The sequence below is a fragment of the Ostrea edulis genome, chromosome 10 (genome assembly GCF_947568905.1).
Source record: "Ostrea edulis chromosome 10, xbOstEdul1.1, whole genome shotgun sequence".
Lineage (NCBI taxonomy): Eukaryota > Metazoa > Mollusca > Bivalvia > Ostreida > Ostreidae > Ostrea > Ostrea edulis.
The window spans coordinates 38,750,300-38,763,881 of record NC_079173.1 but is presented as its reverse complement, the minus strand read 5'-3'; the positions used below and the strand labels follow the sequence as shown (position 1 = coordinate 38,763,881).

General features: G+C 35.9%; 2 protein-coding genes across 2 annotated transcripts in view; one reads left to right on the top strand and one right to left on the bottom strand.

Moving 5' to 3' along the window:
* Nucleotides 1–1,194: 1,194 nt before the first annotated feature.
* LOC125666029 (uncharacterized) lies at nucleotides 1,195–5,244 on the bottom strand. Its single transcript, XM_048899128.2, has 4 exons — nucleotides 4,708–5,244; nucleotides 3,775–3,943; nucleotides 3,433–3,555; nucleotides 1,195–1,743 (listed from the first exon to the last, which is right to left on the bottom strand). Exons 1-4 carry the CDS (start codon nucleotides 4,883–4,885, stop codon nucleotides 1,605–1,607), a joined length of 609 nt encoding a protein of 202 aa, XP_048755085.1. The 5' UTR covers nucleotides 4,886–5,244; the 3' UTR covers nucleotides 1,195–1,604.
* A 6,699-nt stretch (nucleotides 5,245–11,943) lies between these two features.
* LOC125665405 (nose resistant to fluoxetine protein 6-like) overlaps nucleotides 11,944–13,582 on the top strand; it is a 34,002-nt gene continuing 32,363 nt past the window's right edge. Inside the window, exon 1 of the mRNA XM_056150951.1 lies at nucleotides 11,944–12,175. Within this exon, the coding sequence (XP_056006926.1) occupies nucleotides 11,944–12,175 (232 nt within the window). The remainder of the gene's footprint in view (nucleotides 12,176–13,582) is intronic.

The window sequence follows — 13,582 nt, the reverse complement described above, 5'->3', positions numbered from 1 at the left end:
TTCTGGACAGTAACTCGAAAAGTTTAAAACTGAAATTAGTTCTTCACAATTATAAATATGCCACATCATTCTTGGCTTTACAATGTATCCCACGCAACTCGGCTCATGCACCCCTGGGTGCATATACTGATTTTTAATTAATATAATTAAAAGAGTTCGGTTATACAATATGTTTCGTTTCAGTAGGTTTCGTTTCGGTGGGCTTCGTTTCGTTCGGTATATTTCGTTTCGCACTTTACAGCTACCCTTTACTATTTACACTTAAAATCTTTTTACAAGTTAAACATCTTGGGCTTCGTGAAACTCCCTCATTTCTGAAACGGTACCATGCCAGTAGAAATAAAAGGTGAAGATAACGAACAGTGATCAATCTCATATACACTCCTACAAGCAATACAAAATAGATAGTTGGGCAAACACGGGCCCCTGGACACACGAGAGGTGGGATCAGGTGCCTAGGAGGAGTACGCATCCCTTGTCCATACCAGTACAAAATAAGAATAATTTACTGCATCAATTTACATTTTCTCCGTAAAATGATTTCAATATTTTGACATGTGCTGCTATCTGGTAAATTTGACTGGATCGTCCTAGTCGATACCAGCTCTGACCGGTTAAGTGGGGAATGTTCTTTCTTGTTCTTTGGCAGGACGGAGACATAACACTCTCTGTTCTGTTTTGGAATAAAATACAAAACTTGCGATGTAGTATAATCGGTAGCTTTGTGAAATGTAGATAATATAAATGGAACAGTTAATCCGATTATCCTGATAATGCTCCCATGTTCTTTTTGTTTATTTTTCGCTTTGTTTGAAGGAGGGGGGGGGGGGGTATACGTGTATGTGCGCTGTACAATTATAAAGCGAGTGTGCATATAATAAATTTTAGCAGATCTTCATTAAATGAATGACGTGTGAAATATCAAATGACCGAACGCTTACCAGAAGAGTATTTGGAATAATGATTATCATAATCGCTCACATGTATATTATGGAAAGAGATATGCTTACCCTTTTAAGAGAGAAATTAGAGTTTTTATTGGTTAATCAAATCCTCATATATTATATCTCATAAGTAACTCGCAGGGTTGCATATATTCTTTTTTCTCTGTGTTTACTTGGATTTGAACCGAATTGTTTCAAGTACCGTATCGTTTGATCACCACTGCCTAAAAAAGAACATCAAACACTATTCTTTTTATTCCGATTTATTCATGGAATGTCAACATATTGTTTTTAATTCATTCATAAAATATCAAATTGAAGTTTCAATACACGTGATCATAAATAATTCAGTGAACTCCTTATAGAATATTCGTGGGCGTGAAGTCTGCTTGCGAAAAAATGAATTGTTACATTTCAGTGACTCTCTTTAAATAGATTTATCCTGAAGTCCAAACAGTCAATGAACTTGAATGTATAAATTACATGTACGTTTTACATCATAGATTCGGGAACACATTCATTAAGCTGTCATTTTGAAGGAACAAATCGATAGAATTTCCCCTCCTACCGGCGCGTCATCACAGCTTCCTTCCACAAAATAGGCAGTATTTCGCCCGACGTTCTCACATTCTGATGATGAATCGTGCTGCGATTCAAGAATCAGTTTTTACAGGAACAATAACTTTTTATGTAGAAATCGTCAAACTCGAAGTACGGGTAGATTTTAAACGTTGTGTCGATGACGAGTACGGAGTGCAAGGCGTATTCCTGTTGGCAGTTTTTGCAGTTCCCTGGATATCTACAACATGATAAGAGGCATTAGTTCTGGTGCAGCTGTAGTACACCCCCTCCCCACCCCGACTTACAAAACGATAAGAAGCTTAGCTCTGGTGTAGCTGGGGTCCCCCCTAACCCGAATTAGAAAATAATAGCAGGCATCAGTTCTGGTGCAGCTGTGGTAACCTCTCCCCCGATTTACAAAACTATAAGGTGACATCACATGTAGTTCTAGTTGCAACACCCCGAACAACAAATAATAGGAAAGAAGAGATTGATTAAATTATTTGATTTTGTAACCTTTCATTAATGATTCAGGATGACAAGTTCGTTTCATTTCTATTTACCTATTTCTCATTTCTTCATTCATCTATCTATTTATTTATAAAATCATGTACTAGTATTTCGTATTCGGTTTAATTAACATTTCTCTCTAATGTATTATAAAAAGCAGGCCAAATCTCATGATGTCCGAGATTTGACTAATGATTCTAGCTTGAGGAAATAAACAAAATGGCTGCAATTGCAAAAGACAATCAAGTAAAACTTAGAAAGAAGAAAAAAATTGGTGATACCTAACGCCACGGTTACGACATGTTTCATTTGTTTTGTGTCACTGATTGATTTTTCGATAGTCACCCTCCTATATGAAAGGTGAAGATAACGAACAGTGATCAAACTCATAAATCCCATATGCAATACAAAATAGATAGTTGGGCAAACACGGACCCCTGGACACACCAGAGGTGGGATCAGGTGCCTAGGAGGAGTAAGCATCCCCTGTTGACCGGTCACACCTGCCGTGAGGCCTATATCTTGATCAGGTAAACGGAGTTATCCGTAGTCAAAATCAGTGTACTACGAACGGTTAGAAACAATCGGTATGAAACACGTCAGACAGCATTGACCCAGTGATAGGTTATATTGGCAAACTAGATCGTTACATGTATAACGACCACAGAATTATATATATGTGTATCTTGAGTTTAAATGTACAAATGACCATAATTAATTACTCTTTAAGAAATTATAGAATTTATACTAGTTCCTCATAGAAAACTATGCTAGAGGTTTTATTCAGAGTTTCCATTTAATGTAAACTTACAGTCGAGACTCTTTAAGAACCATTGGACCATTTCAAATGTCAACGTTGGTTTGAGAGGATTCAAGATTGTTCAGATATCGAAGGAATTGACATTTTTGTGTGAGGTGGGGGGTATAGATTATTTATAATGAGAATCTAGAGAAAGAACACTGAGTTACAAAATGATCTGCGGAGTTCGTAGAGTTTCAGAAAAACGAAAACAATTGTGAGAAACTTTGATTAGTAATGTCAAGGTCGTAATGGAGAAATACATATAGGATCTCCCATGGTTTGTCGCTGGATGTGACTATTATTCAATATGTTCTGTGTTTTCTATTTCCGAATCTTGGCGAGGGGATAGAAAACACACGAGTTGAATATAAATCAAATCTAAGACACAATCCATGGGAGGTTCTTTTTATCACATGTTAACTCCCCGCCCCCTTCCGGTTAATCATTTACGTTACTTTATTGGTGGGAATTTTGTTTCCTGACATTATGTAAACAAACTACGTAAAGTTGATGTTTGTTTGTGACGTCACACTGTGCTATAATTAGATTTCATGTAATGGGTGGTATCCCTTGGATAAAGAGTAAACGTGATGAAAAATGAGTACATGTACTTACAGACAGGTTCCCATAGGCATGAACTGGTACATCGGTTCCGGTTGCATGTCGGTAAAGTGCACGATATACCGAGTCACGCCCCTCGTGTTGGTTAACTCGGTGGGATAAATCAAATTACAAGTCCTGTAATTAAAGATGAATGACACCGTGACACGAAACTAATGTATTCATACTCACAATTATCATGAAGAAGACTCGTTATCATGTGTATGATTATTTTATATTTATTTTAATTTTTATTTCTTGTCTTTGTTCTGAATAAACTCGTCACAATTACGTATATGATATACTGAGTCGACCGGAGCGCGTATTTTCCAGTATATTTAGCAATCATTTTCTTACGTAGGACAGCATTGATCTGCATCGTGATTTAAGTAACGAGATTTTCTGTAAGATTTTCTATTTTCCTTCCACCATTTATAAGGTCTGCTGGTCTGCCCTGGACGAGAATTCATCGTGACTTTCAAATTCATCATTTTCCTCTTCAGTTCTCTTTTTGTGAAGAATATTCCTGAATAGAAATATAAAAAAAAAAAGCAAAATAAATATTCAAAAACAAAAAATAAGCAGAAAACTTTGAGAAAGAAAACATACGAAAAGAAAACGTAGGAACAATATCTGCTTGGCCGAGTACTACATGAATCAGTGTGAAAAGCTGCCAATAATTATAACATTCAAAGGCCTTAAAGGGACTGATTCACGATGTTTCTCCAGATTTTGTTTTTCACTTTAAATGATCACAATCTATTGTCAAATATGTTTAAAAGGTTTCACACACAAAAAAAAGTTATTATCATGAGAGCTCCTTATTTGTTTTGAAAACAAAGATTGAGGTGTGTTATTGTTTACGAAGTTTTCAAAATAAATGGATATCGATCCAAGTCTATTATATATATATATCACATTTCAAGTATACTTTAGAAAAAATGTGTAATTTAAAATTTTAATTTGTGACTGTACCAAATGAAGATGCTTTGAATGACAAAATTAACATTTCACTGGTTGTTTGTAAACACAAAAAGACTCGACTTTTTGTTTACACAACACACAGTAAAGGCTAAAAACATGCTCTTACCCTTGCATGCAGAAGGTTCAAATGTTGGTTGTCAACATAGTAGTTATGAATTATTTTTAATTTTTAACATCAAAACTGGAAAAAAATTCAACAAAACGTGAACCAGTCCCTTTAAACGCTTGCCTATAACGATTCATACAATTATTCATATCAGCCTTTAATTACATGAAAACGTTTGATTATATAATTGATTAACGAACCTCGGAACATTCTCTGAATCTCTTTGTAAGACACATTGGCACACCGCCCTGACACGCACTGGGAGCTATCGGAACTCTCACTTATAGATGGCATCGTTTCATCTGCCACCCCAAGGCTGAATTGAGAATGAACGGTAGAAATCACACTCAGAAATAATAAGCCGAAAATGCTTTTCATTATTGCTTTTGCAAGTTGTTTGATATTCAAATCCAATTTAAAAGCGTTGGTAGAACTATCGTCGTTTATAGGTGCTTTGAAACCACCTCCCTTAGTGTCCAGGTATTTATACGCTATGTCTCGGGGTCCCCAGTCTGTTACGATGGAAACAACAAAGCATTTCTTCGTCTACGTCACGAAGCAATCCCATCCCGTAAATAGAACAGGTATGTACCTCACCACGGGAACGATATTAAAGTTCCGGGTTTAAGAGGTCATGCTGTTCATAAAATCATTCGGGTAGAAAAGGAAAAAATAAACACCCCCGAGTTTTAAATTGCGCGAACACAATTGCTCCTATATTATATCCAGATAGATTTTCTTTACGATATTTTTCAAGGGCATGTATTAGTAATAATGTTTTCCCCCGCCATTGGAAATTCTGATTTTCTTGGCCAATCAGTGCGAGAGGGTTTTGATTAAAGTTCACGCAATAGACTTTCTTTTGGCCAATCAACGAGACGTGAAATTTTGTACCAAGTTCACATAACAATGGCCATTATAATGATTTAATATATACTGTTGATTCTAACAGGGAAGGGGGTCTGCCAGAGGGTGAATACGAGACGTGTATTTGTCATGATTGCTACGCAAAGAAACTGCTGAGTAAATGATGGAAAATCCCCCCTGTCAAATGTCTATTGAAATCAGAATCCACCGTTTCATATATATATGAAATATATATATATATATATAGTTTGTAAAAAGAATTCAGTATTTGATACAGTAAATACACCAGACCTGTATATATATATAAGCACTAAAAGTTCCAACAACACCCGATACCTCAGAGTGTCGGATCCACAACATGGATACAAGGTCAAATACAAAAAATTATACAAAGCACTAAAATGACCAACGACACGAACAACGAGATTGTCAAATTTTCGGGACGCCCCGTCCCTTCTTCAGGACAAACGAAAATAATTACATAATGTGGTCAATATCAACAGAGCATGATAACAAAAACTGTTATATATATATATATATATATATATATATATATTTCCACTTCGTCAGTAGGGGACTAAAAATATTAAGCATGCGCCTGTGGTTGTTATCCCCTTTTCCCGGCTTTGTCATTTATTGGACCCCGTCATAGAATAAAAGCAACAAAATAAATAAAACAACTATACTAAATAAAGCTTGAATTATAATTGAACCTTTCAAATTGAATTATTCTTTTCTGGCTACCACCACAATAATCGATTTTATGAGCCTATCCATTGAATAAATTTGCTTATAATCGAACTAGATATTTTTAAGATAATTGAACTTGAATTTGAATTAATTCTGCACCTGGTATGGATATGCATAAATGTATCGCATCAAATTTTAAAGCGAACGAGTCCGATGTGTATAAAAGGCTTGCCTCATTTGGAGCGACCTGTGTAAAGTGAAAGTAATTCGCACATGTACCGGTATCCTGCGGATAAATGTTGAAAATGAAACCAATGAAAACGAAAGTTAAGTTAGCACCCGAGTAATGAGGAATTAACGGATCTAATGATAAATGTTGAAACAAAACCAATAAAAACGAAGGTTAAGTTAGCACCCGAGTAATGAGGAATTAACGTTAGCACCCGAGTAATGAGGAATTAACGTTAGCACCCGAGTAATGAGGAATTAACGTTAGCACCCGAGTAATGAGGAATTAACGTTAGCACCCGAGTAATGAGGAATTAACGAATCTAATGATATATGGAATAACAAAGAGTCTAACAGAGAATTTTCATTTAGGATTAATTATTAAAAAGATTATCTTATCGTTAATCTAAATGATAAGATACAAGTATATGTAGATATTGTTAAATTCACAGACGCGTAACCAGAAAGAAATTAAGTGCAAGGGACCCGGGGGTCGCCTTGAGGCCCCCAACGGGTTCAAGACAAAGCTCTGGTGGGGGCCCAGGTGGCGAAGTCCCCGGAAGCTCCTGGGTTTTATCAATGAAATCACCTGTTGTTTTGTGCATATATAGACACAAGGTGTCTTGTCAGTTTCCAACACAAGAAGAATACACACACCGACTGTGTGTACTTGGACTGACATTTGTTTTACGAATTTTGTTGTCCATTTATTCTTCAACATGAAGAATAATGATATATTTGGTAAATGTTACTGATAACAAAGAATATCCTAATAGATCTACGTCTACTACACGTACTTATATAATGTACATTAACGTGATATTCGACGCGATATTTGATGGATTGAAATTCAAAAAAGGATTTTGAATTTGATTGAATGATGTTGATATAAAGTTAATACATGTATTGCCGAGACACAGATATTCTCTCTCTATTATGTGTGCTAGTAGACAGCCACGTAGGTAGCTACACGCCTGCATATTTTAAAAGTTCTCGCCTATTTAGTATCGGAGTGTTGCGGTCGCTCAGTCTCTTTTAGTTAAAAAATAATAAATGAAACACAAGATGTTCAACTTGTTGACTTGGTAAGAACATGACATACATACCACATTCCTGTATGACCGTATATATATATACACACACATGTATATCCTCGTCCGGGATGTTTGTGACCAGGTTCATAAAAAAAATTACATAATGGTCCGGGATGTTGAAAAGAATTACTTAATCCTCCGGATTCTGTGGTTCCGTGGATTAAGTACCCCTATAAATGAAGGATGTTCTATTTCAGTTGTCTGCTAGGCTTGAACAAATTTATACGGTTAATGGAAATCCAAGAATTCTAAATAAATGTCTGTTTCGAAATTCATAAACTTGTATTGTGACTATACTGTTTAACGTCCCTCTCAAGAATATTTCACTCATATGGAGACGTCACCACTGCCGGTGAAGGGCTGCAAAATGTCGGCCTATGCTCGGCGCTTATGGCCTTTGAGTAGGGAGGGATCTTTATCGTGCCACACCTGTTGTGACACGTTTTTAAGGTCATCTCCGAGGACCCGTGACATTCACACCTGATGCCGAGGGTTTGGCGATGGAACTGTCACTATGTTAACGACATAGGTCTGTCGCAGCCGGGATTCGAACCACGGCCTTCCGCATGCGGGGCGAACGCTCTAACCTCTGGACCACCATGGCGGTAAATGGTTTTTGGAAAAAATGTAAGTTCTACTAATAAAAGTAATTCAATTAATAAAAAGATTTTGTCATTCATTTCTCCGAGAGCGGAAGAAATTATTGCTTCTTCTATCGTTTACATTCTTCTAAGCGAGAAACCCCGATTTACCTTAAATTTGAAAATTATGAGGGGGGGGGGGGAGGGGGGGGAGGGGGACTGCGCCCCTCTTAAATCTGGTAACAGTTTTTTAGTATTCTTACTAAAACAATTTTAATGTGATGAGTCTAATGTATTGTTTTATACATAATTACGGGGAAAGATATTCACCGCAGCAAAAAGTAATACATTGTTGAATCAGATCATTAGATTTATGTAACTAAGGCATTTTGTCACTCGATTTATATCATTAGAATTAAAAGGTATTTTGTTACCAGATTTATATCATTGCAGGTATGAAACATGAAACTTAAACGTTATTATTTAGACCAGCCTAGGATTTCTCGAAGAAAAACTCAAAATTAAGTAAAATGCAAGTTTCTACTTAATTTGTTTTTTCTTCGAGAAATCTAGGCCAAATTGTGTCGTCTGTTAAAATAGGGCTGCACAGTGTTCGGCGAGACTTCGCGAGATTTCGTTTCTGGAGATAAACCAACATGTCGAGTGTCACCCGATATCTAGTGCGATGACGTTTTCGATCTTATACTGGGGATATTACATATTGGGAACAAATTTTTTAGTATCAAATCTTGAATAACTGCTCATTAAGATCTGTTGTTAAGATTATTTACGTAAAAGAGATGTACTATGTCTGTGGTAAAACACGAAGCTCAAGTGTTACGGTATGTTAAATTTTAGTCCTTTGAGAGGTATAATATAGATTTTAATTAACAAGAAACTAATTTTTTATTTCCGATTATTCTAAAAGCTATGTGATGAAGTTTTAAAGGTAAGAAAAACCATACACCCCCCCACCAAATTTCAACATGAATTAAAATTATCCGCGGCTAGCAGGTTACCGTTATTGTCAAACCTTGAGTATGCATATAAAATAATAAAAAATAAAAAAATGAAATCATTATCATAATTGAAAACCTCATAATTATATAACTTTTTTAAATTCTACTTTTCAAAATGTATTCATTTCAATTATTAGATGTATATGAATGTCTTGAAAACAGATGTCGGACAATCATCGATGCAAGATCTTAAGTCTGTACCACCTCGGGCTCAACAAACCAAAAAAGATGGGCTCTATTCCTTGTACCGTGCAGATAACTGAATTGTCAACAACAGGTAATCACATTTTGATGGGTTACTGCTAAGCTTTACATGTAAGAAATGTCAATATATATCATACTAAGATTTGTTTTCTTATAAATAAGTGCTTCTTTTTTATGTCAGCATTTTATAAGATTATTCTGTTTCAATCTTCAACAGCAATGCATTGGAAACTGGTTCCTGACCACCTGTACCCATAGACTTGGTGTATCTACTGTGAAGGACCTGATTTCAAGCCTTGACTCTCTATCTACTTCATAACCACAAGACAGGCACTAGTTATAGATAGACTTGTAATCTCATGTCATTGCCAAGAATATATTGTACAATTTGTGTGTCATAAATGATCAAATACTACCACTCTAGAGGAAAAATTAATTAAACGTAGGCTGGACTTATGTACATAAGTATCTACATTAAATTGTATGAAAAGAAATACATGGTGTTGAAGACTTTTATTTTATTTTTAATACTTAATCTGTATTTGTATATCATAAGATATTAAAATCAACAAGAGCAAAGCAGCTTTCATAATCTGCCCCAGAATGGATTGCTCTGGTAATTCGTTAATCCAGTGTCACTTTTCACAATCCAATAAACCACCAAGCAGTATGCCCATTATCTTCAAATAAACTGAAATTAAAAAAAATCACTGTAAATAGCAAAGAAGTATAGTGTACAAGGAAATAATAAATGCATTGTGGAAATGAAACTCCAGAATTCAGTTAAATATATGGAAATGAAGAATTACATATCCCTTCCATTGTTAGATTCAAGCATATTTTTCTGCATCTGCACAACTGTTACAAATAAAGTTTGAGATTAAAAGATTGATTGATGTCTGATAAAAATCTAAATTCTGATCTTGATGGGTCAAAAACGTAAATCAATGCATGAAAAGGTGTGTTTTCTACATGGGATATACTTTGATGGTATCTAAATATTGATATTGAATAAAAGTTAATCACAGAACTACATGTACATGTATTAATGATTATATTGCTTTATAGAATTATTTGGATCAACATTCATCAAATTTAGTTTCGTAGGTAGGGGTCCTAGTGAAAATACTTACATGTGAATTAATGTAGCAATTTTAGTGTTTTGTCATACATTTAAAATTTTGCCCAAATTCTTAAATGTGACATTAACAATATCCAAAACCCACATGTGACACCACTCAGTCAAAAGGTATTCTTCATAATCATAATTCTGACCTGTGTTTTAGATTTATTTAGGTCATGCTAATGATGCTTTGGATTCTGGTATGAAACAAGTTTTACACAAGATTTCAGAATTGAAAACGTGCAAATGATATAAAACATGAGATTCTACCGTTACATGGAAATTTTAAGGTAAAATATTTATGAATGCATATATACAGAAATTTTACAGACTACATGTATATTGTATCTCCGTGGATAAACTCGATGAGAGTCTAATAGACCAGTTAATAATATCATTAAGCTTGTCAGCAGTACCGTATGCTGTATTTCATAGATCCCATCTGTCTTCTCCCATATCATTGACGGATCCAGGATTTCCGAGGGGGGGGATGTAAAAATCAAGTTATGAAGTATTAGCCAAAATACTCAGTTATTTTGGGTGCCAAATCTGGAGTTTTCATCTATATATGCCAGTAATGTCTTTGTGGCGGAAGAAAAGGGGAGGGCTAACAATCCGCCATTATATGAAAGTCGAAGCTATTAAACAGCTTTTAAATGGTGAAGAGGGGGGGGGGGGGGGTCTTTATCCTTCACACCGTCCTTAAACAGCTATTGCTTCTGTTGTTTTCAGTCATCTCTGCAAATGTAAATGTATATTTACGAAATATTTATTCGTGAAATACAGAGAAAACGTGTAAATAAGTGTTTTGACATCGATTGTTTACATTAGTACCTGCATTGTTTCCCCCGTTTTTTTGCCAACCCGGGAGTAGATAGGATCCTGGACATCTTACATGTTCGCAGTAAACCAAGTTGACAACACGCAAACACGAATAAAAAGTTATGATCGTTTCTTTTAACTTAAATAAGCCTCTTCATAGTCTATTGCTATGCTGAGAGATGTGTGCTTGTCTCCGGAAGTTCTCCACCGGAAGCGAGACTGCGCGAGACTGTGTGGCCCTATACAAGGATGACTCGTTCTGATGTTGAAGGTCAAAGCCACAAATATTTCATATCCATTAGACCTATATATCAGTATTCCTCTAGCAATAAGTTTCACTTTTATTGAAAAATTTCATGTATTAAGATTTTAGAAATCTATTTTAAAACACATTTTTATTTTAACCTAAAATAGTATCGGTTTCTGTTAGAAACACGTGCATATGATCAACAGATTGCAGTCCTCTCAGCACAGCAGCTTGTGTGTATTCACGATTGCATACATTTGAGGGGGGTGGGGGCAGCAACGTAAATTTTTAATTCTTTCTTCGAATATTTTGCTTATCTACTGACCCCATACACTGACCACGTCGTCATCAACCTTGTAAGTGTAACCTTACTAATACCGGAAGTGAATTATTTCCTGTCCGTAGTGTCGGAATGTCCTGCTTGGTTACCACACGGATAGATCGAGGAGTGTATGCACTATTTCCACCATGATCAACGTGCAGGGGTTCTTCAGTTTCGGCATTTTTGTTATGTTATGTGTCTTTTGTGAGGTGAATGCGCATTTTTCAGCTTTTGAGGATATGCCATTCGATTCGAAGGTGACGGACACTCTGCACTCACTGAGGTCGATAGTAAACCGCCTGCACGATGTGGAATTTTTGAGATCTTTAGCAGACAACAGTGACGAAGTTTTGTCTTTAGGAGGTGGGTCCGTCGTCTCCGCTGACTACACTAATGTGTCGGAAACCTGTCGAGACCACTGGAATCGAACAATCACGGCGCTGAACTTGAATGAATACTGGGCTTTGAAAAGTAAGATTTTTTTCTGATCTGGGATGTACATACGTTTTGTTTTACTCATGATTTGTATATACTCATTAAAGATCCTATAAAGATGTGATTTTCAGTCTCTATGCAATACGTAACAACATAACTCGCCGGGAAGCATGGCTTTACTTAGCTATCGTTCAAAAGGTTAAAGTTTTTGAAAAATAGGTCAAAGTCCCAGGTTACTACCGGTAGTTTGAAACGTTTGATATCATATCAAAGGTCTCGTCATGAGGCATCTAAAGATGAACTATCATAACCCTATCTCCTTGGTTCAAAAGATACAGCGAAGGTTAATGTTTTTGAAAAGTAGGTCAAAGTCCAAGGTCACAAGGTCAAAAGTCTTAGTACAACAAACCATCTATTTGAGAAATATCAAAACCCTATCCCCTTGGCTTAAAATATATAGCCCAGGTTAAAGTTTTTAAAAGTAGGTCAAATCCACAGTAAAGGTCACTAAGTCAAAAGTCTTGGTACCACAGCAAAGGTCTCCTCATGAAGCATCTATATGTAAAATATCAAAACCCTATCCCCCTTGGTTCAAAAGATATAGCCCAGGTTAAAGATTTTCCATAAAGTTCAATTTCATAGCACTGTCCAAAAGTAGGTTAAGGATGGACCAATCCGGCTGAAATGCAAACTCACTCTTACAATTCTGGAGGGAGATATTGTGACCAAATTTCAAAGTTATACATGCATCCGTTACCGAAAAAAGTCCGGAAAACATGACCCGGGACGGGCGGACAGCCAGCCAGCCAGCCAGCCAGCCAGACGCACGGACAGCTCCATAACATACGTCCCGTCTAATGGCGGGCGGCTAATGACACCCAATATAACTCATGGCTTTAGAAACAAAGTGGAACTGTTTTGGTGTATCGGAAGTCTAGAAAAATATCCACGTCACATTTTGTTTCCTACATTTCTTTCTTGGATATCAATATTATAAAACTTGACTATCCATGCAGAGTGAAATCAATATTATAAAACTTGACTATCCATGCAGAGTGAAATCAATATTATAACACTTGCCTATCCATGCAGAGTGAAATCAATATTATAAAACTTGCCTATCCATGCTGAGTGAAATCAATATTATAAAACTTGACTATCCATGCAGAGTGAAATCAATATTATAAAACTTGACTATCCATGCAGAGTGAAATCAATATTATAACACTTGACTATCCATGCAGAGTGAAATCAATATTATAACACTTGACTATCCATGCAGAGTGAAATCAATATCATAAAACTTGACTATCCATGCAGAGTGAAATCAATATCATAACACTTGACTATCCATGCAGAGTGAAATCCATATTATAACACTTGACTATCCATGCAGAGTGAAATCAGTATTATAAAACTTGACTATCCATGCAGAGTGAAATC

Coding starts and splice junctions, on each gene's coding strand:
- LOC125666029 (XM_048899128.2), bottom strand. CDS start 4,885: ATGAAAAGCATTTTCGGCTTATTATTTCTGAGTGTGATTTCTACCGTT. Junction 3,556..3,774: donor GCAGATCAATGCTGTCCTAC/GTAAGAAAATGA, acceptor CTTTAATTACAG/GACTTGTAATTTGATTTATC. Junction 1,744..3,432: donor ATGCCTATGGGAACCTGTCT/GTAAGTACATGT, acceptor ATCATGTTGTAG/ATATCCAGGGAACTGCAAAA.